The sequence below is a fragment of the Oncorhynchus gorbuscha genome, linkage group LG22 (assembly GCF_021184085.1).
Source record: "Oncorhynchus gorbuscha isolate QuinsamMale2020 ecotype Even-year linkage group LG22, OgorEven_v1.0, whole genome shotgun sequence".
In the NCBI taxonomy this organism is placed as follows: domain Eukaryota; kingdom Metazoa; phylum Chordata; class Actinopteri; order Salmoniformes; family Salmonidae; genus Oncorhynchus; species Oncorhynchus gorbuscha.
In genome coordinates, this window is record NC_060194.1 from 36355601 (window position 1) to 36380911 (window position 25311).

General features: G+C 45.3%; 1 protein-coding gene across 11 annotated transcripts in view; it reads left to right on the plus strand.

Annotated features, from left to right (window-relative positions):
* LOC124010182 (receptor-type tyrosine-protein phosphatase S-like) overlaps positions 1-25311 on the plus strand; it is a 162925-nt gene that overhangs the window by 17611 nt on the left and 120003 nt on the right. For all 11 annotated transcript variants that reach the window (XM_046322580.1, XM_046322575.1, XM_046322576.1 and 8 more), the window contains 3 exons: positions 4152-4356; positions 10877-11022; positions 12876-13017. In XM_046322580.1, coding sequence (XP_046178536.1) covers positions 4218-4356; positions 10877-11022; positions 12876-13017 — 427 coding nt within the window. In that variant the 5' untranslated portion in view covers positions 4152-4217. The remainder of the gene's footprint in view (positions 1-4151; positions 4357-10876; positions 11023-12875; positions 13018-25311) is intronic.

A 25311-nucleotide genomic window follows, 5' to 3' on the forward strand; every position in this document is an offset into this window, starting at 1 on the left:
AGGTTAATTACAAGATGGAGAGACAGGGGACAGGGAAGGATCGCAGGTTAATTACAAGATGGAGAGACAGGGGACAGGGAAGGATCACAGGTTTAGATAGCAGGTTAAATACAAGATGGAGAGACAGGGGACAGGGAAGGATCGCAGGTTTAGATAGCAGGTTAACTACAAGCTGGAGAGACATGGGACAGGGAAGGATCACAGGTTTAGATAGCAGGTTAACTACAAGATGGAGAGACATGGGACAGGGAAGGATCATAGGTTTAGATAGCAGGTTAACTACAAGATGGAGAGACAGGGGACAGGGAAGGATCACAGGTTTAGATAGCAGGTTAACTACAAGATGGAGAGACAGGGGACAGGGAAGGATCGCAGGTTTAGATAGCAGGTTAAATACAAGATGGAGAGACAGGGGACAGGGAAGGATCGCAGGTTAATTACAAGATGGAGAGACAGGGGACAGGGAAGGATCGCAGGTTTAGATAGCAGGTTAAATACAAGATGGAGAGACAGGGGACAGGGAAGGATCACAGGTTTAGATAGCAGGTTAACTACAAGATGGAGAGACAGGGGACAGGGAAGGATCACAGGTTTAGATAGCAGGTTAATTACAAGATGGAGAGACAGGGGACAGGGAAGGATCGCAGGTTTAGATAGCAGGTTAACTACAAGCTGGAGAGACATGGGACAGGGAAGGATCACAGGTTTAGATAGCAGGTTAACTACAAGATGGAGAGACATGGGACAGGGAAGGATCACAGGTTTAGATAGCAGGTTAACTACAAGATGGAGAGACAGGGGACAGGGAAGGATCACAGGTTTAGATAGCAGGTTAATTACAAGATGGAGAGACATGGGACAGGGAAGGATCGCAGGTTTAGATAGCAGGTTAAATACAAGATGGAGAGACAGGGGACAGGGAAGGATCGCAGGTTAATTACAAGATGGAGAGACAGGGGACAGGGAAGGATCGCAGGTTTAGATAGCAGGTTAAATACAAGATGGAGAGACAGGGGACAGGGAAGGATCACAGGTTTAGATAGCAGGTTAACTACAAGATGGAGAGACATGGGACAGGGAAGGATCATAGGTTTAGATAGCAGGTTAACTACAAGATGGAGAGACAGGGGACAGGGAAGGATCACAGGTTTAGATAGCAGGTTAACTACAAGATGGAGAGACAGGGGACAGGGAACGATCATAGGTTTAGATAGCAGGTTAAATACAAGATGGAGAGACAGGGGACAGGGAAGGATCACAGGTTTAGATAGCAGGTTAAATACAAGATGGAGAGACAGGGGACAGGGAAGGATCATAGGTTTAGATAGCAGGTTAACTACAAGATGGAGAGACAGGGGACAGGAAAGGATCATAGGTTTAGATAGCAGGTTAACTACAAGATGGAGAGACAGGGGACAGGGAAGGATCGCAGGTTTAGATAGCAGGTGTAATGTAATTAGATCAGGACCAATTCGCAATAGTGGGAATGAAGTAATTCCAAAATGAATTTATTTAATCAGAAATGTCTCTAACCCTTTTATCATGCTACCATGCAGAATCAGCCCAGTTTCTGCCAGTCAGGCAGTTCAACACAGGACCCACATTGATGAGGACGTGAAGCCTACATCTGCTCCTTATCATCCCCTGCATCATGCTGATGATGCTCGCCAATAAATTGAGATTCTTTAAGAGGAGAATTCATTGCGCTGCTGGAATGGTACTTGAATGAGCTCTGATTAGGTTGCAGCTATTAGGTTATTGAATTGAATAGTAAATCCTGAAAGCTTTTCTATTCCATATCTATTAGGAAGTGCTCTCAGAGCCTTGATAAGAGAGAGAGGGAAGTAGTGCTTCATGAAATATATGTCAGATGGACAGATACGTTTATGGACTAGTTATATTTAGAGCTCAAACAGGGTTATAGAGCCAGACGCTAATTCCTTTCAATGTGTCATTAGCTCGTCAGTCTGATAAGAGCTGCATAATTCCATATACATATTCATATGGAACACTCCTCCAGAATGGTAGGACGTCTCTGTATTAGGATCACAGTCAACCCTTTCACTGGATGTGGAAAACTGTTGATAACTTTGGGAAGTGTAGGACGTGTGCGGGTGGGTGGGTAGGTAGGTGTACGCTAGTGTTTGTTCCTCTAATCATCTGTATGTGTCTCTCTCTGTGTGTCTCTCTATGTGTGTCTCTCTCTCTGTGTCTCTCTATGTATGTCTCTCTGTGTCTCTCTGTATGTCTCTCTGTATGTCTCTCTGTGTCTCTCTGTGTCTCTCTGTATGTCTCTCTGTGTCTCTCTGTGTGTCTCTCTGTGTGTGTTCCATCAGTTCTGAACAGGAAAAAATGTGTGTATGCTATCGTGCAGATAAGGAACGAGGGAGGGATAGATGTGACCAGAGGAGTTATTGACTCCTGGGCAGGGAACTTCTGCAGAGCTCGGCTGAATCTCTCATGTCAGGCCTGAAACACCCCAGCTCAGAGGAGTCAGGCCCAATCCCCCTGGCTGGACCAGGATTACCCATAGGACATCTATTATAGGGGGGTTTACCATCTAACATAATGGACTCTTATTGAATATTGCATGGTGCCCGGACGGTCCAAACACACCACCTGCTTTAGTATCCTCTTTGACTGAGTTTCCCTACTAGGGGCACATAGGTTTTACGAACGTGTGTACCACAGGAGGTTGGTGGCATCTTCATTGGGGAGGACGGGTTTGTGGTAATGACTGGAGTGGAATCAGTGGAATGGTATCAAATACGTCAGACACAAGGTTTCCAGGTGTTTGATACCATTCCATTCACTCTGTTCCAGACATTATCATGAGCCGTCCTCCCCTCAGCAGCCTCCCCTGGTGTGTGCAGCTTCTCTGTTTATGTGGGCAGTGAAGGAAACCCTTTCCAGACATTACTATGAGCCGTCCTCCCCTCAGCAGCCTCCCCTGGTGTGTGCAGCTTCTCTGTTTATGTGGCTAGTGGAGGAAACCCGTTCCAGACATTACTATGAACCGTCCTCCCCTCAGCAGCCTCCCCTGGTGTGTGCAGCTTCTCTGTTTATGTGGCTAGTGGAGGAAACCCGTTCCAGACATTACTATGAGCCGTCCTCCCCTCAGCAGCCTCCCCTGGTGTGTGCAGCTTCTCTGTTTATGTGGCTAGTGGAGGAAACCCGTTCCAGACATTACTATGAGCCGTCCTCCCCTCAGCAGCCTCCCCTGGTGTGTGCAGCTTCTCTGTTTATGTGGCTAGTGGAGGAAACCCGTTCCAGACATTACTATGAGCCGTCCTCCCCTCAGCAGCCTCCCCTGGTGTGTGCAGCTTCTCTGTTTATGTGGCCAGTGAAGGAAACCCGTTCCAGACATTACTATGAGCCGTCCTCCCCTCAGCAGCCTCCCCTGGTGTGTGCAGCTTCTCTGTTTATGTGGCTAGTGGAGGAAACCCGTTCCAGACATTACTATGAGCCGTCCTCCCCTCAGCAGCCTCCCCTGGTGTGTGCAGCTTCTCTGTTTATGTGGCTAGTGGAGGAAACCCGTTCCAGACATTACTATGAGCCGTCCTCCCCTCAGCAGCCTCCCCTGGTGTGTGCAGCTTCTCTGTTTATGTGGCTAGTGGAGGAAACCCGTTCCAGACATTACTATGAGCCGTCCTCCCCTCAGCAGCCTCCCCTGGTGTGTGCAGCTTCTCTGTTTATGTGGCCAGTGAAGGAAACCCGTTCCAGACATTACTATGAGCCGTCCTCCCCTCAGCAGCCTCCCCTGGTGTGTGCAGCTTCTCTGTTTATGTGGCCAGTGAAGGAAACCCGTTCCAGTAGGAAGGCTATTACAGCAGTGGCTGAAGAGGCTGAATGTGTCTGTACTGGGATAGTAACATACAGAACTATACTATTTGGAATGGCATCAAACACATGGAAACCTTGTATTTGATACCATTCCACCAATTCCGCACCAGCCATTACCATGAGCCCGTCCTCCCCAATTAAGGTGACACCAGCCTCCTGTGCTGTATACACATGCAGATGCTTGCTTGACCTCTAAAGGGTTTTTCATTCAACTGACCGAGTCTGCTTTCATCATCGGCTTTGTTAATTGTTCTTCACAACTATGTTTTCTCCCTCATGTATTTGAACATATTTGTTTGTTTACTCAGAGTGCCCTGCTGAGGGAAGTTCCCCCCACCCCATCCCCACCTCCATCTCCTATCGCAGGAGGTACCATGGTTCCCCCCAGGCCAGGTGGAACCGTAGCCCAGTCCAGGGCGACTCGTCCTGGTTACGGACTCTGCTTGTACCCCCCTTGTCTGCTGCTGCCACTGCTGGTGCTCACATCCCTGCCCAACCTGTCTGGGGCGGTGGGTAAGTAACACACTACAGATATACTGTATGTTAGTTCATGTGTCTGTCCATCTGTATCATGTTTGTTGAGATATTTATGTAGGTTTGTCAGTTTGTCTAAATGGCTGTACGTGCCTCTACTGTATCTACCTATCTCTCTCTTTATCTCCCTCATTCTCCACCTCCCTCCCTCTTTCTCCTTATCTGCTGACTGACAGCTGTAACAGCGAGTTGTGTTGGTCAGCGCTGGCTGCAGTGAGTGGTGACGTGGTGTTGATGACCATCTGCCTGTCTATTTTGCAGTGATAGGTGTTTAACAAGATCTGTAAGGCACTGATAAACGGTGAACACGCGTCAGCACATATTCAATCTTCACCTGTATCAAAGCATCATGTCTTCATATGTCTGGTCTTATGGATCTTAAATCAGACAGGGGAACAGAGAACACATCTCATTTTAACCCTGCAACACTGAAAACGCTATGGAAGTATGTGGCATTCAAGAACAGAAATACTTTTGAACACACTGGTGAGTAGTGAGGGTTTGTCAGCACGGACTCAGTCAATCATCACATTTAGGCTATTGTATGAAAGCACGTCTTGATATGTCTTACAGTTCTACCATGCTGACTAGACTGGGAATGCACGTATGTCCTCGTGCGCCATTGAGCGCATGTTTATTTTGTTCATCCACACCAGAAACGATCAGGACACGCAAGTTGAAATATCAAAAGAAACTCTGAACCAACTATATTAATTTGGGGACAGGTCGAAACACAAACATTCATGGACATTTAGCTAGCTGGCTTACTGTTGCTAGCAAATTTGTCCTGGGATATAAACATTGGGTTGATTTTTTTAACCTAAAATGCACAAGGTCCTTTTTTTTCTGGACCTTTTTCACACAAAATCGTGTGTTTCTCTACTCCGACCAACTAATCCACAGATAAAGGGGGAAACCTAGTTAGTTTTTAGTAATCTCTCCTCCTTCAGTCTTCTTCTGTGGACTTTATATGGTGGTTGGCAACCAACTTTAAGGTGCATTACCACCACCATCTGGACTGGACTATGGACCTCAGTTCATCTTTCAATCACCCACGTGGGTATATGCTCCTAAAAACCAATGAGGAGAGGCGGGACTTGCAGTGCATCACAGTGCAAGTTCTATTTTAGCGCCTGGTAACGCAGATGCTTGTTGACGCACGAAAGCAGTTTAGATGAAAATATTGAATAACATGTATGTGTACATTTATTCTGCAACGCTCAGGCATGTACAGCTCGCGAGAGAGTCATAAATATATATACAGTACCAGTCAAAGTTTAGATTCCTACTCATTCAAGGGTATTTTTAGGTCTATATTTTTCTTTACATATTTGAATGTCTTATCTCCCCCTAACTCCACCACCCCTGCCCCAATTGGAGTAAACTAATGGAACGACACTTAGGCCTCTACTTCCAGGTTATACATACTATATCCATTTTACAGACATATAGAGGTGTTACCTTATTTATTTCAGTCAACACTTCTAGCAGTGTTGCTCTGTGACTCGAAGAAGATAGCGGCCCAAATAACAGTCACATTTCTAACTCTTACGGAGCACCTATGTTAATATTTGTTTTGGTTGGTATACTTGAATTGTTATGGCTAGGACTATGGATTCTCCGTGACCATGTAACCTCCCCAGGAACAACCCTGGGCCTTGGCTATAGACCACTTCTGGCATGGATTTACAGTGGAGCGGTTTAATTTGGTCAGACTTGTCCAGACAGGTCTAATTTCCTGCATGCAGCCGTAGAGGGGCTGATTATAGTATTATAACACGCACCTGCTACCTACTGACGCATATCTCCACATTACCCCTACCTATCATTGCTATTAGATAACCATAGCCTTGTGGTGTTTCATTACCATAGAGTCTATCATTATATCCTGCTGTCAGCCAGGGAGTTAAGGAGTGAAGGCTACTCGGCTCGCTGCTTTTAAAGGGACAGACAACCTTCTTGAGTGTCCTCATAGAATTCAATAGCATTCAAAGAAAAATCAGTGGTGCAACTGGTTCTGTACATCTGGGTTTATTATAGATCCATGGAACAGGAACCGAAGGCTCCAACCTGGTTTAGAAATAGAATTGGTTCTGGTTTACAGTGGCGGTAACACACCAGTAATCACCTCTTCGAAAGTGCAAAAATGTAAACCGATGTTGAATATGAATTCAACCCCCTTACACAGCTCCACAAAGTCATGCAACCCTTCGCAACTAACAGAGTATGGCGCCGTGTATGGTTGAAAGACTACAGTAATACACTTGTTTTTAGACAAGGTATTGTTGTGGGTTCTGCTCAGGCACTTCACCTCGCAGCTCAGCGGTAGGCTGGCTGCTGTGTGGCTGTTACTCACTGAAGTGTGAAGTTCGCAGCGGAGGGAGGAAGGCCACAGTGCTTTTCTGTCTGTCAGTGATTTGATGGTGTGGTTTCTTCAGCTGCTCTTTCTCTCTAGAGTAGAACCGAATCAGCATAGCAAGACCTGGCCCAGTGATGGGAGAGAGGGAGGGAGGTTGCTATGGTGAGAGTTAGGCAGGCTTTACCCTGATGGATAGAACGTATTCTGCAGCTGAGGAGGAGTTAAGCTGGCTGCCATGGTAACAGTCCACAGAAACAGAGGGACAGAACTCTGTGTGAGAGAGAAGATCAACATATATGAAGTAGCTTGACAAGATTGGATTTTTTGCACAACGGAGATGGATTCTGTGCCTGAAATGGATTTCTATTTGCCATTTCTAATAAGCATACAGTATAGAGAAAAGGAAATTGTTTTTGCTCCCAGAGAAACAGACAGCAGCTGATATGTTTGATAAGTCGGAGCTATATGAATGTTTCTAAGGCAATATAACATTTTATAATATAATACTTTGTAAGAAGGAGCTTCAAGTAAAAGAGATACTGTACATAGTGTTAAAGAGATACTGTATATAGTGTTAAAGAGATACTGTATATAGTGCTAAAGAGATACTGTATATAGTGTTAAAGAGATACTGTATATAGTATTAAAGAGACACTGTATATAGTGCTAAAGAGACACTGTATATAGTGTTAAAGAGATACTGTATATAGTGCTAAAGAGATACTGTATATAGTGCTAAAGAGACACTGTATATAGTGTTAAAGAGACACTGTATATAGTGTTAAAGAGATACTGTACATAGTGTTAAAGAGACACTGTATATAGTGTTAAAGAGACACTGTATATAGTGCTAAAGAGATACTGTACATAGTGTTAAAGAGATACTATATATAGTGCTAAAGAGATACTGTATATAGTGCTAAAGAGACACTGTATATAGTGTTAAAGAGATACTGTATATAGTGCTAAAGAGATACTGTATATAGTGCTAAAGAGACACTGTATATAGTGTTAAAGAGACACTGTATATAGTGTTAAAGAGACACTGTATATAGTGTTAAAGAGATACTGTACATAGTGTTAAAGAGACACTGTATATAGTGCTAAAGAGATACTGTACATAGTGTTAAAGAGATACTATATATAGTGCTAAAGAGATACTGTATATAGTGCTAAAGAGACACTGTATATAGTGTTAAAGAGACACTGTATATAGTGCTAAATAGATACTGTACATAGTGTTAAAGAGACACTGTATATAGTGCTAAAGATACACTGTATATAGTGCTAAAGAGATACTGTACATAGTGTTAAAGAGATACTATATATAGTGCTAAAGAGACACTGTATATAGTGTTAAAGAGATACTGTACATAGTGTTAAAGAGACACTGTATATAGTATGAATGAAATGCATAATGTATGCAATTTCTAAATCCTTGTTCTCAAAATTGTATTTTTTTGTAACTGGCAGATCCCCCCCCAAGATCCCACAAACACAAATTAGGAAATGGCTACCTAAATATGATCCCCAATCAGAGACAACGATAAACAGCTGCCTCTGATTGGGAACCATATCAGGCCACCATATAAATACAATATCACCTAGATGACCCACCCAAGTCACTGTCACGCCCCAACCAACCCAGAGAAAAAACATCTTACTGTTGCTGTCAGTGCGTGACAGTAACAACATGTTGCTTAGGGCCTCCAAAAGGCTAGGGCCGGCTCTGACTGCATGCGTGGGGATGGATGTGGCTAGGCACTATGCAGAACCACCAGCCACTGTGGCCCCTCATGATGAGTTTTTTTGTGGCTCCCACCCCATCAAAGTTGCCCATCCCTGCATTAAAGCCAATTATCTCCTGTGAATTTCCGCGACCCCTTTTAATACCCCCGGCATAGCACCCACCCATGTGTTCTAACAATCTGTGCTGCACAGTGGAGTAGCATGTCTCGGGGTAGTGAAAAAACCTGCTCCTGTGAAGATGAACACATATTTTATTGATGACACACAGGAAGTCCTTGGTAATGTCCTCTAAATGGTAGCCAGGAAGTGAACAGTGATGTAATTTATGTCAATCTCCTGTCCACGGCTTTGGACTAGTTGGCGTCTCTTCAGTAAGAGCTGTCTGTCTTTGGGAAAACCGAGGTTTTCCTCAGTTTTCTATCAGTCACAGTGGTCAGATAGTCTGCCATCATGTACTGTCTGTTCAGAGCCAAATAGCATTGAAGTTTACTTTGATTTTTTTGTGGTGTCTTTCCAATAGGTGATATATTTTTATTTTTGTTTTGTGATGATTTGGTTGGGCCAGATTTTGTGAGTGCTGTCCTGAGGCTCTATGGGGTTGGTTTGGGTTGGTGAACTGAGCCTCAGAACCAGCTGCCTGAGGGGACTCTTCTCTTGTTTCATCTCTTGACATTGTAGCGCTGTGTGATGGAATGTTTTGGGGTCACTTGTTTTTAGATGGTTGTAAAATTTGATGGCTCTCTTTTCTATTCGAATGAGGGTGTATTGGCACAATTCTGCTCTACATGCGTTATTTTGAGGTTTTCTTTACACTTGCAATACAGTCTTGCAAAACTCTGCATGCAGTATTTCAATTGGATGTTTGTCCCATTTGGTAAATTCATTATTAAAGATTGGACCCCATACTTCCCTGCCATATAGAGCAATTGGTTATATAACTGACTGAAACATTTGAGCCAGATTCTAATTGGAATTTTGATTTTGATGTTCCTTTTAATGGCATAGATTGCTCCTCTTGCTTTGTCTCTCAGCTCATTCACAGCCATTTGAAAGCTACCTGTGTTGCGGATATTTAGTCCTAGATATGTGTAGTTTTTGGTGTGTTCTAATAGAACTGTGTCCAAATAGAATTTATATTTGTCATCCTTAATTCCAGACCTTTTTTGGAATATCATTATATTTGGTGTTTTCAGGATAACGGTCAGAGCCCAGGTCTGACAGAACCTGTGAAGACGATCTAGGTGCTGCTGTAACCCCTCTTTAGTGGGAGACAGCAGCACCAGGTCATCTGCGTACAGCAGACACTTGATTTCAGTGTTGTGTAGGGTGATACCAGGTGCTGCCGATTCTTGTAATGTTTTTGCCAGTTCATTAATGTAGATGTTAAATAGTGTTGGACTTATTGGGCAGCCCTGTTTCACTCCTGTTTGCTTGTTGCCAATTTTAACTGCACATTTGTTTTTTGTGTACATTGATTTAATAAAATCATATGTTTTCCCTCCAATACCACTTTCTATTAGTTTATAAAAAAGACCTTCATGCCAAATTGAATCAAATGCTTTCTTGAAATCTACAAAACACGGGAAGATTTTTCCTTTGTTTTGGTTTACTTGTTTATCAATTAGAGTGTGGAGGGTGTAAATGTGGTCTGTTGTGCGATACATTTTTAGACATTTTTTAGAAATCCAATCTGGCCCCTCTCTCTCTCTCTCTCTCTCTCTCTCTCTCTCTCTCTCTCTCTCTCTCTCTCTCTCTCTCTCTCTCTCTCTCTCTCTCTCTCTGTCTCTCTCTCTATCTCTCTTTCAATTCAATTCAATTCAAGGGGCTTTATTGGCATGGGAAACATGTGTTAACATTGCCAAAGCAAGTGAGGTAGATAATATACAAAAGTGTAATAAACAATAAATTCTCTCTGTCCATCTCTCTCTCTCTCTGTCCGTCTCTCTCTCTCTCTCTGTCCGTCTCTCTCTCTCTCTCTCTCTGTCTCTCTCTCTCTCTGTCCGTCTCTCTCTCTCTCTCTCTGTCCGTCTCTCTCTCTCTCTCTCTGTCCGTCTCTCTCTCTCTCTCTGTCCGTCTCTTTCAATTCAATTCTGTCCGTCTTTATTCTCTCTCTCTGTGTTAACATTGCCAAAGCTCTCTGTCCGATAATCTACAAAAGTGTAATAAACAATAAATTCTCTCTGTCCGTCTCTCTCTCTCTCTCTCTCTGTCCGTCTCTCTCTCTCTGTCCGTCTCTCTCTCTCTCTCTGTCCGTCTCTCTCTCTCTCTCTGTCCGTCTCTCTCTCTCTCTCTGTCCGTCTCTCTCTCTCTCTCTGTCCGTCTCTCTCTCTCTCTGTCCGTCTCTCTCTCTCTCTGTCTCTCTCTGTCTCTCTCTGTCTGTCTCTCTATCAGCGGCACCCAAGTTCACCAAGATCCCCGGGGACCAGATCGGGGTATCGGGGGGTGTTGCCTCGTTTGTGTGCCAGGCGTCAGGTGACCCCAAACCCAGGGTCAACTGGAACAAGAAGGGCAAGAAGGTCAACTCCCAACGCATAGAGGTGAGTTAACACTATACTCCCAACATATAGAGGTGAGTTAACACTATACTCCCAACATATAGAGGTGAGTTAACACTATACTCCCAACATATAGAGGTGAGTTAACACTATACTCCCAACATATAGAGGTGAGTTAACACTATACTCCCAACATATAGAGGTGAGTTAACACTATACTCCCAACATATAGAGGTGAGTTAACACTATACTCCCAACATATAGAGGTGACTTAACACTATACTCCCAACATATAGAGGTGAGTTAACACTATACTCCCAACATATAGAGGTGAGTTAACACTATACTCCCAACATATAGAGGTGAGTTAACACTATACTCCCAACATATAGAGGTGAGTTAACACTATACTCCCAACATATAGAGGTGAGTTAACACTATACTCCCAACATATAGAGGTGAGTTAACACTATACTCCCAACATATAGAGGTGAGTTAACACTATACTCCCAACATATAGAGGTGAGTTAACACTATACTCCCAACATATAGAGGTGAGTTAACACTATACTCCCAACATATAGAGGTGAGTTAACACTATACTCCCAACATATAGAGGTGAGTTAACACTATACTCCCAACATATAGAGGTGAGTTAACACTATACTCCCAACATATAGAGGTGAGTTAACACTATACTCCCAACATATAGAGGTGAGTTAACACTATACTCCCAACATATAGAGGTGAGTTAACACTATACTGCCAACATATAGAGGTGAGTTAACACTATACTCCCAACACATAGAGGTGAGTTAACACTATACTCCCAACATATAGAGGTGAGCTAACACTATACTCCCAACATATAGAGGTTAGTTAACACTATATTTCCAACGCATAGAGGTGAGTTAACACTATACTCCCAACATCTTCGTTTGTAAATGATGTCTGAGTGTTGGAGTGTGCCCCTGGCTATCCATACATTTAAAAAACAAGAAAACCGTGCCTTCTGGGTTGCTTAATATAAGTAATTTGAAATGAATTATTATTTTTCTTTTGATACTTCCATATATTCAAAACCAAATAGTTTTAGACTTTTACTCAAGTAGTATTTTACTGGGTGACTCACTTTTGCTTGAGTAATTTTCTTTTAAGTTATCTTTATTTTTACTCAAGTATGACAATTGGGTACTTTTTCCACCACTCATATATTAGTTTCTTCTTTTTGTTGGGGGGGGGGGATTCCCAATTCTCCTTCTTGGTCCTTTGTGGTCGTGCCTGGTTAATCACCTGGTTTCTGGCTCTTCCTGGTTCTATCTACTACTTTCTCTTTCCTCTTGTTTTCCTCCTCATTCTAAACGGTTTCCTGACTGGTTCTCTACTGGCTGTATCCTGACTGGTTCTCTACTGGCTGTTTCCTGACTGGTTCTCTACTGACTGTTTCCTGACTGGTTCTCTAATGACAGGTTCCTGACTGGTTCTCTACTGGCTGTATCCTGACTGGTTCTCTACTGGCTGTATCCTGACTGGTTCTCTTCTGACTGTTTCCTGACTGGTTCTCTAATGACAGGTTCCTGACTGGTTCTCTACTGGCTGTATCCTGACTGGTTCTCTACTGGCTGCATCCTGACTGGTTCTCTACTGACTGTTTCCTGACTGGTTCTCTAATGACAGGTTCCTGACTGGTTCTCTACTGACTGTATCCTGACTGGTTCTCTACTGGCTGTATCCTGACTGGTTCTCTACTGGCTGTATTCTGACTGGTTCTCTACTGGCTGTTTCCTGTCTGGTTCTCTAATGACAGGTTCCTGACTGGTTCTCTACTGACTGGTTCATGACTGGTTCTCTACTGGCTGTATCCTGATTGCTCCCTATCTCTTCCTCTCTCCTAGACAATAGAGTTTGATGATGGAGCGGGGGCCGTACTGAGGATCCAGCCTCTCAGGGCCCCCCGAGATGAGAATGTCTATGAGTGTGTGGCCCGCAACAGTGAGGGAGATGTGGCCACCACTGCGAAGCTGGCCATCATACGAGGTGAGTGTGTGTCTGAGTTTGTGTGTGTGTGTCTGTGTGTGTGTGTGTGTGTGTGTGTGTGACTGAGATCCTCTTCTTCTTCATGATCATCTTCATTAATACTGTCCATTTTAAGCACACACACACACACACACACACACACACACACACACACACACACACACACACACACACACACACACACACACACACACACACACACACACACACACACACACACACACACACACACACACACACACACACACACACACACACACACACACACACACACACAGACACACACAGCTGCCCATGGTCTCTCCCTTCGTTCCCTTCACTGCCAACACAAGACGTAACAAACACCATGCTTACACACCCTTCTATAACAGGAAAGAAGCGGCTGTTCTTTTAAGTCTGGGAGTTGGCGTGAGTTAGTGTTGTTTGGCTGTGTTGAGGGCCAGTTAGCTGGTGTGCGTGTGATTTAGACTACGGCTTCTCTCTCATAATCACTTAATTCGTTCTCTTCCTAGACCAAGATGGTATGAGTCTAATGCAGCCTGTCCCCTCAGTGCTAAGCTAATCTAATGTACTCTCTATAGTGCTAAGCGCTAGGTTAGCTGTTGGCTGGAATTGGCTGTACGCCCAGGAGCTGTGGACCGGGCCTCGGCCCAACACAGGGGAGAGGGAGAGATGGAAGGATGTTATATCGACTCATTTTTACATAGGAAAGCAGAGGATTAGGGCCGCGCTAGGATTGGAACCCATTTCTTAAGGAGGGAGGAAGAGGGATTGAGGGATTGAGAGAGGGATACACAGCAGGATGAGGGGAGGAGAGAGACAGGGGGTGGAGTGGGGGATAAGGGGTGGAACAACAAGAGTGGGGATGGAGAGTGACAGAAGGGATAGAAAGAAGAGAGGATGTAGGGAGGGAGGGAGAGAGGGGTTGATTTGTCAGCCTTGGTGTTTGAGCAGAAGGCTGGTAGCCTGGGAAATATTATCTTGTCTATCTGTTAGGCCTGTCATCACACAAACACACTCAATCACCACTCTGTGTCTGTGGGACATTACTACAAAAACTGTGTGTGTGTGTACATTCTGAATTTGAACTCTTGCCTCTTAATTAAGCCCCTTCTTTTGCCATGGCCTTAAGTGTTTCCCAGAGGTGTAGACAGACAGGTAACTGTTAACTCTAACCCTTTCCCAGAGGTGTAGACAGACAGGTAACTGTTAACTCTAACCCTTTCCCAGAGGTGTAGACAGACAGGTAACTGTTAACTCTAACCCTTTCCCAGAGGTGTAGACAGACATGTACCTGCTAACGCTAACCCTTTCCCAGAGGTGTCGACAGATAGGTAACTGTTAAATCTAACCCTTTCCCAGAGGTGTAGACAGACAGGTAACTGTTAAATCTAACCCTTTCCCAGAGGTGTAGACAGACAGGTAACTGTTAACTCTAACCCTTTCCCAGAGGTGTAGACAGACATTTCTATACCTTACAATCTCCTAGACCTTGACTGCACCATAGACTAGTAGGTATACATGTCAGAGGAGAGAGTGAGGTTACGGAAAGGGTTTCGCTCTGCCCTCCACTAAGATACAGCGCATTCGTAAAGTATTCAGACCCCTTTACTTCTTCCACATTTTGTTACATTACAGCCTTATTCTAAAATGAATTTAAAAAAAATATCCCTCATCAATCTACACACAATCCCCCATAATGACAAAGCAAAAACAGGTTTTTAGAAATGTTTGCAAATGTATTAAAAATAAAAACTGAAATATCATGTTTACATAAGTATACAGACCCTTTACTCAGTACTGTGTTGAAGCACCTTTGGCAGATATTACAGCCTCAAGTCTTCTTGGGTACATGCTTGGCACACTTGTATTTGGGGAGTTTCTCCCATTCTTCTCTGCAGATCCTCTCAAGCTCTGTCAGGTTGGATGTGGAGCATCGCTGCACAGCTATTTTCAGGTCTCTCCAGAGAGGTTATATCGGGTTAAAGTCTGGGTTCTGGCAAGGCCACTCAATGACATTCAGAAGCCACTCCTGCGTTGTCTTGGCTGTGTGCTTAGGGTCTTTGTCCTGGTGGAAGGTGAACCTTCGCCCCAGTCTGAGGTCCTGAGTTCTCTGGAGCAGGTTTTCATCAAGGATCTCTGTACTTTGCTCTGTTAATCTTTCCCTCGATCCTGACTACTCTCCCAGTCCCTGTCGCTGAAAAACATCTCCACAGCAGGATGCTGCCACCACCATGCTTCACCGTAGGGATGGTGCCAGGTTTCTTCCAGACGTGACACTTGGCTTTCAGTCCAAAGAGTTCAATCTTGGTTTCATCAGACTAGAGAATCCTCTTTCTGTGTGTCTAGACCCTCTACCATAAAGACTTGGTTGGTGGAGTGATGCAGAGATGCTTGTCCTTCTGGAAGGTTCTCCCATCTCCACAGAGGAACTCTAGAGCTCTGTCAGAGTGACCATTGTGTTCTTCTCCGCCGATTGCCCAGTTTGGCTGGGCGGCCAGCTCTAGGAAGAGTCTTGGTGGTTCTGAACTTCTCCCATTTAAGAATGATGAAGGTCACTGTGTTCTTGGGGCCCTTCAATGCTGCAGAACATTTTTGGGGTACCCTCCCCCAGATCTGTGCCTCGACACAATCGGAGCTCTTCGGACAATTCCTTTGACCTCATGGCTTGGTTTTTGCTCTGACATGCACAGCTAACTGTGGGACCTTATATAGACAGGTGTGTGCCTTTCTAAATAATGTCCATTCAATGGAATTTACCACAGGTGGACTCCAATCAAGTTGCAGAAACATCTCAAGGATGGACAATGGAAACAGGACGCACCTGAGCTCAATTTCGAGTCTCATAGCAAAGGGTCTGAACACATATATTATATTATTATATTTATTTATATTTCGTTTTTTTATTTGTAATAAATCCTCAAACCTGTGTTCGTATGGTGTATTGTGTGAAGACTGATGAGGGAAAAAAATAATAGAATAAGGCTGTAACGTAACAAAATGAGGAACAAGGGAAGGCGTCTGAATACTTTCTGAATGCACAGTAAGCCCATACAGAAAGCCCATACACAAAGCCCATACACAAAGCCCATACACAAAGCCCATACACAAAGCCCATACACAAAGCCCATACATCAAATTCACTTCAAATCAAATACAATTTTATTTGAAATGTGCTTTGTAAACAACAGGTGTAGACTAACAGTGAAATGCTAATTTATGGATAATTTTCCAAAAATGCAAACAATTTAATTACAGTTTTTAATAACCTGTAAAAATCACATACATAGCATAACTCCTATTCTTTCTCTAAAGGTTTATACGATCATATAACACCTTGTATTGCTTGGCCAGTCCTGACTCTCTCTCCCCATAGACAGTGGGTGGGGTATGGGTTACATTGGCCAGTCCTGACTCTCTCTCCCCATAGACAGTGGGTGGAGTATGAGTTACATTGTCCAGTCCTGACTCTCTCTCCCCATAGACAGTGGGTGGGGTATGGGTTACATTGGCCAGTCCTGACTCTCTCTCCCCATAGACAGTGGGTGGGGTATGGGTTACATTGGCCAGTCCTGACTCTCTCTCCCCATAGACCGTGGGTTGGGTATGGGTTACATTGGCCAGTCCTGACTCTCTCTCCCCATAGACAGTGGGTGGGGTATGGGTTACATTGTCCAGTCCTGACTCTCTCTCCCCATAGACAGTGGGTGGGGTATGGGTTACATTGTCCAGTCCTGACTCTCTCTCCCCATAGACAGTGGGTGGGGTATGGGTTACATTGGCCAGTCCTGACTCTCTCTCCCCATAGACAGTGGGTGGGGTATGGGTTACATTGGCCAGTCCTGACTCTCTCTCCCCGTAGACAGTGGGTGGGGTATGGGTTACATTGGCCAGTCCTGACTCTCTCTCCCCAAAGACAGTGGGTGGGGTATGGGTTACATTGGCCAGTCCTGACTCTCTCTCCCCATAGACAGTGGGTGGAGTATGGGTTACATTGGCCAGTCCTGACTCTCTCTCCCCATAGACAGTGGGTGGGGTATGGGTTACATTGGCCAGTCCTGACTCTCTCTCCCCATAGACAGTGGGTGGAGTATGGGTTACATTGGCCAGTCCTGACTCTCTCTCCCCATAGACAGTGGGTGGGGTATGGGTTACATTGGCCAGTCCTGACTCTCTCTCCCCATAGACAGTGGGTGCGGTATGGGTTACATTGGCCAGTCCTGACTCTCTCTCCCCATAGACAGTGGATGGGGTATGGGTTACATTGGTCAGTCCTGACTCTCTCTCCCCATAGACAGTGGGTGGGGTATGGGTTACATTGGCCAGTCCTGACTCTCTCTCCCCGTAGACAGTGGGTGGGGTATGGGTTACATTGGCCAGTCCTGACTCTCTCTCCCCATAGACAGTGGGTGGGGTATGGGTTACATTGGCCAGTCCTGACTCTCTCTCCCCATAGACAGTGGGTGGGGTATGGGTTACATTGGCCAGTCCTGATTCTCTCTCCCCATAGACAGTGGGTGGGGTATGGGTTACATTGGCCAGTCCTGACTCTCTCTCCCCATAGACAGTGGGTGGGGTATGGGTTACATTGGCCAGTCCTGACTCTCTCTCCCCATAGACAGTGGGTGGGGTATTGGTTACATTGTCCAGTCCTGACTCTCTCTCCCCATAGACGGTGAGTGGGGTATGGGTTACATTCCCAGCTCTCTTTTCAAACTATTTAAAGCTTTATAAGATCGCGAACAGTAGCACCTTTTAATGGTTGCCGTTCTGACTGTCTCCCTGTGGGATGTACCCTACAGAAGCGTTGTGGTTGGCCACAGTAGGAAGTAAGCTACTCCTTAGCTTGACTGCTAATGGAGGCCGGCTTATGTAGCAGGCTGTGGTAACTGGGGTCGGGCAGAGGAGATATCTCATTTAGACACTCACACCTCTCTCTCCTTCACTCGCCAGCTCTCTGAGTATCTATTTGGTCAATGTGTCAGTAATGTCTGTTTGTAATAGTGTGTTATATGTGACAATGTGATTCTATTATACATTTTATTTGAATGTTGAATGACTCTTGGAATATTTGTCCAAATAAGGACTAAAAGAGATCCTAATAAAATAACATCTCTTTCTCCACCTAGCTAGCTCTACCAAGCTACAGTATACCATCCCTCTGTCCGTCTGTCTAACTCTCGCACTCTCCCTCTTCCCCATATCTCTTGCTCTCTTGCTCCCTCTCTTTTTCTCCCTCTTCCCTCTCTCTCTCTCTCTCTCTCTGGACACTGTGTTTTCGTAGTGCTTTGCCTAGAGGAGGTTTTAGTATCTGCACTTCTGCATGTTTTGAACCTCCGGTGGGCAAGATATTCTCATCACTGCAGAAATGTGTGTGTGTTTGTGTATGCTAATACATGATTACCAAGGAAGGGAGGTAGGGGGTAGCAGGAAGGGTGGAAGGGAGGTAGGGGGTAGCAGGAAGGGTGGAAGGGAGGTAGGAGGTAGCAGGAAGGGTGGAAGGGAGGTAGGGGGTAGCAGGAAGGGTGGAAGGGAGGTAGGGGGTAGCAGGAAGGGTGGAAGGGAGGTAGGGGGTAGCAGGAAGGGTGGAAGGGAGGTAGGGGGTAGCAGGAAGGGTGGAAGGGAGGTAGGGGGTAGCAGGAAGGGTCTACATAGTTTGTCTGATCAGTGATTCCCCTAGAGTGTTCCTTGGCGAGATGCAGAGGTCCCTGATGCATTCAGGACTGCAAGCACCAAAACGTTCAACTGAGACTGTCGGCCAATAATATTTATGTGGGCGGTAACAGAGCTTGTCAGGGGAGTGAGGGAAAGTCAAAATGATAGGAGGCGGATCAACTCTGCAAACCGACTTGGGATTTGGATGCTTGTGTACAATATGGTATGTGTTTATGTGTTATTCATCTCACCCGGCAGATACCACTTGTCTGCTTTCACGAGACTAATGTGTTATTTGTGCAGACCGATTTCATTTGAACATAGCCTAGCCCTAGTCTCTAGTGGAAAAATAATATGATATTAGTATGTGCATGTAGGGGTTGTGCATTGTCTGTGGCAGTAGGGAGTATGTGGGGCTAAGTCGTATGTCTGGATGAGAGACACACCACACTGTGGGTTTGTAGACAGATAGATGTATGAGATTAAAGACTGAGAGCATCATTTCCATAAAGAGAACATTATCATTTAAAGTGTTTCCCCAAAGCTCTTTAGTCTCTTTTAAGTTGACACTATGAGGTAGAGAATTACTGCCCCAGATGACACCTACATCGAAGTGGAGAAGGATCATACTCAATCCGGGTTTCCCCTAGGTTTGTTTTCAGGCACATTTTCTGTTGAACTAACCCTTTTTTGTGTGCGTGTGCAAATGTGAATTTGTGTCTGTGTGTTTGTGTTGTGCATTTGTTTGTCCAAGTGTGTGTTTGTGCCATGATTTAATGTTTGCTTGCCTTGTTTGTGGTTGGTTCTGATATAAGCAGGCATGCTTCCCTGTGCAAACACAATCAGGCCAGGATTAAGGCTGCTAGCCTCCAGTCAGAACCCTAGAGGAAAACATTGGCCGCTACCTGCCAAGTCCCCAGTATGAAAAGCTGCTGTCACACAGGCGGGCGCAAACACACGCGCACAAACACACTCTTTCAAGTCTTAGCAAAGTGTTCTGTTAGGTTCTGAATAAACAGAGTAAAAACTCACAGACAACTAGAAAAAGCTCAAACCAAGTTTATTCAACCAATGGGTCATACAGCTGCAAAGACAACAGAGTCACACAAACACATCTTTATACCTGCCAACTAGGCCGAGTCATCCCCTTGATGCATAACATAGACTCTCTTTCTCTGTTGTTAGGCAGACACAGTAGGTTCCTCTTACTTAGGCCTGGGCAACTGTTAGGGGAACAACCTGTTAGGGGAATAACCTGTTAGGGGAATAACCTGTTAGGGGAACAACCTGTTAGGGGAATAACCTGTTAGGGGAACAACCTGTTAGGGGAACAACCTGTTAGGGGAACAACCTGTTAGGGGAATAACCTGTTAGGGGAATAACATGTGTGTAAATGTAACAATCTGTATTTTCTTATGTTATCTGTGGTCATTTTGTTGTTCTAGTGTAGTTTCTTAATCATTAAACCTAAACTGTATGTGTAAACATGTATACGCAGGGCCCAGCTGTAAAAGAGACCTTGGCCTCAGTCTGTGTTCCTTGTTGAAATAAAGGTGTAATAATAATAAAGTCTAGGACCCTCATGGGTGTGGAAATATATGTGTGTGTGTGTTTGTGTGTGTGAGAGAGGACCCTAACCATATTGTCTTCGGGGCATCTGTGGCCCCCCTCCCAGCAGTGTCTTCTCTCTTCATCTGTTGATTGTATTTCGAGTTGATTTCCACATCCCTCCTGGTCCTGCTTCCTCAGCAACTGGTCCTTATCAAGAACTGAAACTAAACTGTTCCCTTTGCATCCTAAACTGTTCCCTTTTTTATAAATGTTCAACAATAACATTGTTGTAGCTGTCCTCCGGCTACACCATGGTGCTGTCCTACAGAGTGCTGTTATGGCTACTGTAGACCTTCATTGCAAAACAGTGTGTTTTTTAATCAATTATTTGGTGATGTGAATATATTTTGCATAGTTTTATCTGAAAAGGATAACTTTTGAAATGTTTTACCATTTTTATTTTTATGAAGTTCACTGAGGAGGATGGTCCTTCCCTTCCTCCTCTGAGGAGCCTCCACTGTTAACAGTACTGAAGCGTCTGCCAATTTACTACCCAGAATAAAGGAGACCTAATGTCTTATACCAGTGTCATGCTTCAAATATCAGTGTTGTTGACAAAACACAATACCAAACTTACTCACAGTTGTTCTCCCATTTCCACATAATCTATCACGGTTCCCTGTCCCAATAGAGTACGAACCAACCTGTGGCCTTATTGCTTAATACACACATCCTTTTCAAACAACGTTTTCATGTCTTTTTGCTTTTCCAACCATGGGTGAGGCTCTCCTTCTATAACCATCCACATTCCTACTCACTGACAATCTTTAAGCACAGATATCCTGGGATATCTCCTATTCTCCACAGTATGCACTTCCTTCCTTTGTCCTTCTACATGGTCTACTTCTCTACAACCTACCGTACTAGTACACAAGGATGACAATTTATCTGTACACACACACACACACTCTACGGCCTCACGGCCACCGCGGCTGGGCTTTCACCCCACCTTTACAGGTCTAGCAGGGAACCAACCCCACTCTGGATTTACCCCCTAGGGCGTACACTCCGCAGGGACCAGTCTGCTTGGGCTTACCTTCCGAGACTTACCCTATACTTATATGAAGCCAGCAGGAAACTGTTGATTTTATTTCTAGTTGAGTTCCACATCCCTCCTGGTCATGCTTCCTCAGCAACTGGTCCTTATCAAGAACGGAAACTAAACTGTTCCCTTTTGCCTCCTTGGGAACATTCATTTTCAACAGTAACATATTTCAACAGAATATGAGCTTTCTGCACGTCCCCTTTTCTCACTCAGTAACTTTCAGTATCACTCAGTAACTTACCACACACCTAGTTCCTCTTGACCCTTCCTTGAACCCTAATACTGTCATGTTTTGTCTTATATTGTCTTGTCATTTTGCTTTCCCTTCTGTTCGTTTTCCCCCCTGCTGGTCTTTTTAGGTTTGTTCCCTTTTTTCTCTCTCCCTCCCTCTCTCTCTTCTCTCTATCGTTCCGTTCCTGCTCCCAGCTGTTCCTATTCCCCTAATCAATCATCTAATCTTTTCACACCTGTTCCGTATCTTGCCCTCTGATTAGAGTCCCTATTTCTCCCCTTGTCTTCCGTTTCTGTCCTGTCGGATCCTTGTATATTGTTCGCCGTGCTGTGTCTTGTTTCCCTCAGATGCTGCGTGTGAGCAGGTGTCTGAGTCTGCTACGGTCGGTGCCTTCCCGAGGCAACCTACAGTTTATGGTCGAGTCTCCAGTCTGTCCTCGTCACTACGAGTGGAATTAGTTTTTTATGTTTTGTTTTCTGCTCTGATTTGTCTAGGAGTATTGCCTATTTCCTTTACTGGAATAAAGACTCTGTTTTCGCCAAGTCGCTTTTGGGTCCTCATTCACCTGCATAACAGAAGGATCCGACCAAGAATGGACCCAGCGACTATGGATTCTCTCTACTCTACTCTCGAGTTCCAGGGAGCGATGCTCGGCAGACACGAGCAGGAATTGTCTGCTGCTCGGCATGCCATTGAGACCCTGGCCGCTCAGGTCTCCGACCTCTCAGGACAGTATCAGAGTCTTCGTCTCGTGCCACCAGCTACTTCCGGGTCTTCCGAGCCTCCGGAACCTAGGGTTAATAACCCACCATGTTATTCTGGGCAGCCCACTGAGTGCCGCTCCTTTCTCACCCAGTGTGATATAGTGTTCTCTCTCCAACCCAACACATACTCAAGAGAGAGAGCTCGGATTGCCTACGTCATATCACTCCTTACTGGTCGGGCTCGGCAGTGGGGCACAGCTATCTGGGAGGCAAGCGCTGAGTGTACTAACAATTATCTGAACTTTAAAGAGGAGATGATAAGGGTTTTTGATCGTTCAGTTTTTGGGAAAGAAGCTTCCTGGTCCCTGTCTTCCCTATGTCAAGGTAATCGATCCATAACGGATTACTCTATAGAGTTTCGCACTCTTGCTGCCTCCAGTAACTGGAACGAGCAGGCGTTGCTCGCTCGTTTTCTGGAGGGACTCCACGCTAAGGTTAAGGATGAGATTCTCTCTCGGGAGGTTCCATCCAGCGTGGATTCTTTGATTGAACTCGCTATTCGCATTGAACGACGGGTAGATCTTCGTCACCGAGCTCATAGAAGAGAGCTCGCGTTAACTGTGTCTCCCCTCTCTCCGACACTACCATCTTTCCCCACTGACTCAGGTGTTGAGCCCATGCAGCTGGGGGGTATTCGCATTTCGACTAAGGAGAGGGAACGGAGAATCACCAACCACCTCTATCTCTATTGCGGTTCCGCTGGTCATTTTGTCATTTCATGTCCAGTTAAAGGCCAGAGCTCATCAGTAAGCGGAGGGCGACTGATAAGCGCTACTAGACGGTCCTCTCCGTCAAGTACCTGTACTACCTTACCGGTCCATCTACGCTGGACCGGATCGGCAGCTTCCTGCAGTGCATTAATAGACTCTGGGGCGGAGGGCTGTTTTATGGACGAAGCCTGGGCTCGGGAACATGACATTCCTCTCAGACAGTTAGGGGAGCCCACGGTCATGTTTGCCTTGGATGGTAGTCCTCTCCCCAGTATATTATGTGAAACACTACCTTTAACCCTCACTGTATCTGGTAACCATAGTGAGACCATTTCTTTTTTGATTTTTTGTTCACCTTTTACACCTGTTGTTTTGGGTCATCCCTGGCTTGTGTGTCATAATCCTTCTTTTGATTGGTCTAGTAATTCTATCCTTTCCTGGAACGTTTCTTGTCATGTGAAGTGTTTAATGTCTGCTATTTCTCCTGTTTGTTCTGCTCCCTCTTCACAGGAGGAACCTGGTGATTTGACAGGAGTGCCGGAGGAATATCATGGTCTGCGCACGGTCTTCAGTCGGTCCAGAACCAACTCCCTTCCTCCTCACCGGTCGTATGATTGTTGTTCTGATCTCCTCAAGAAGCGTTTTGCATCCGCTCCTATCCTTGTTGCACCTGACGTCACTAAACAGTTTATTGTCGAGGTTGATGCGTCGGGGGTGGGCGTGGGAGCCATTCTGTCCCAGCGCTCCGATTCTGACGATGGGGTCCACCCTTGCGCGTATTTTTCTCATCGCCTGTCACCGTCGGAACGTAACTATGATGTGGCTAACCGTGAACTGCTCGCCATCCGTTTAGCCCTAGGCAAATGGCGACAGTGGTTGGAGGGGGCGACCGTTCCTTTTGTCGTTTGGACTGACCAAAGGAACCTTGAGTACATCCGTTCTGCCAAACGACTGAATGCGCGTCATGCTCGTTGGGCGTTGTTTTTCGCTCGTTTCGAGTTCGTTATTTCTTATTGCCCGGGTACTAAGAACACCAAGCCTCATGCTTTATCCCGTCTCTTTAGTTCTTCTGTGGCTTCTACCGATTCCGAGGGGATCCTTCCAGTTGGGCGTGTTGTCGGGTTGACAGTCTGGGGAATTGAAAGACAGGTTAAGCAAGCACTCACGCACACTGCGTCGCCGCGCGCTTGTCCTAGTAACCTTCTTTTCGTTCCTGTTTCTACTCGTCTGGCTGTTCTTCAGTGGGCTCACTCTGCCAAGTTAGCTGGCCATCCCGGCGTTCGAGGTACTCTTGCTTCTATTCGCCAGCGGTTTTGGTGGCCTACTCAGGAGCGTGACACGCGCCGTTTCGTGGCTGCGTGTTCGGACTGCGCGCAGAATAAGTCTGGTAATTTTTTTTCTGCTTCTGCTCCTGGTCTTGCTGGGTCTCAGTCTGTTCCCTGCCATCGCATCTCTCCTGTTCTTGTTCCTGCCCTTGCTGTGTCTCAGTCTGTCCCTAGTTGTTACTCTCCTGGCCTGTTTGGTCCTGTTTGCTCTAAAGCTTTCAGTTCTCTACCCGTGTCTCATTTTTTTTTTAGAGTAGTACCCTAGTTTCCCTTTTTATCGTTTTTTCGTTACGGTCCTGAGGAGAGGAGTTGGGTTCTTTCTCGGGACGTGCTGGACCGTTTGTGATCTATGATTTCCTCCGTTGCCGCCAGTGTTCCTCCTCGAGAGCGCCAGGAGGCGCTCGGTGAGTGGGGGGGTACTGTCATGTTTTGTCTTATATTGTCTTGTCATTTTGCTTTCCCTTCTGTTCGTTTTCCCCCTGCTGGTCTTTTTAGGTTCGTTCCCTTTTTTCTCTCTCCCTCCCTCTCTCTCTTCTCTCTATCGTTCCGTTCCTGCTCCCAGCTGTTCCTATTCCCCTAATCAATCATCTAATCTTTTCACACCTGTTCCGTATCTTGCCCTCTGATTAGAGTCCCTATTTCTCCCCTTGTCTTCCGTTTCTGTCCTGTCGGATCCTTGTATATTGTTCGCCGTGCTGTGTCTTGTTTCCCTCAGATGCTGCGTGTGAGCAGGTGTCTGAGTCTGCTACGGTCGGTGCCTTCCCGAGGCAACCTACAGTTTATGGTTGAGTCTCCAGTCTGTCCTCGTCACTACGAGTGGAATTAGTTTTTTATGTTTTGTTTTCTGCTCTGATTTGTCTAGGAGTATTGCCTATTTCCTTTACTGGAATAAAGACTCTGTTTTCGCCAAGTCGCTTTTGGGTCCTCATTCACCTGCATAACAAATACATTC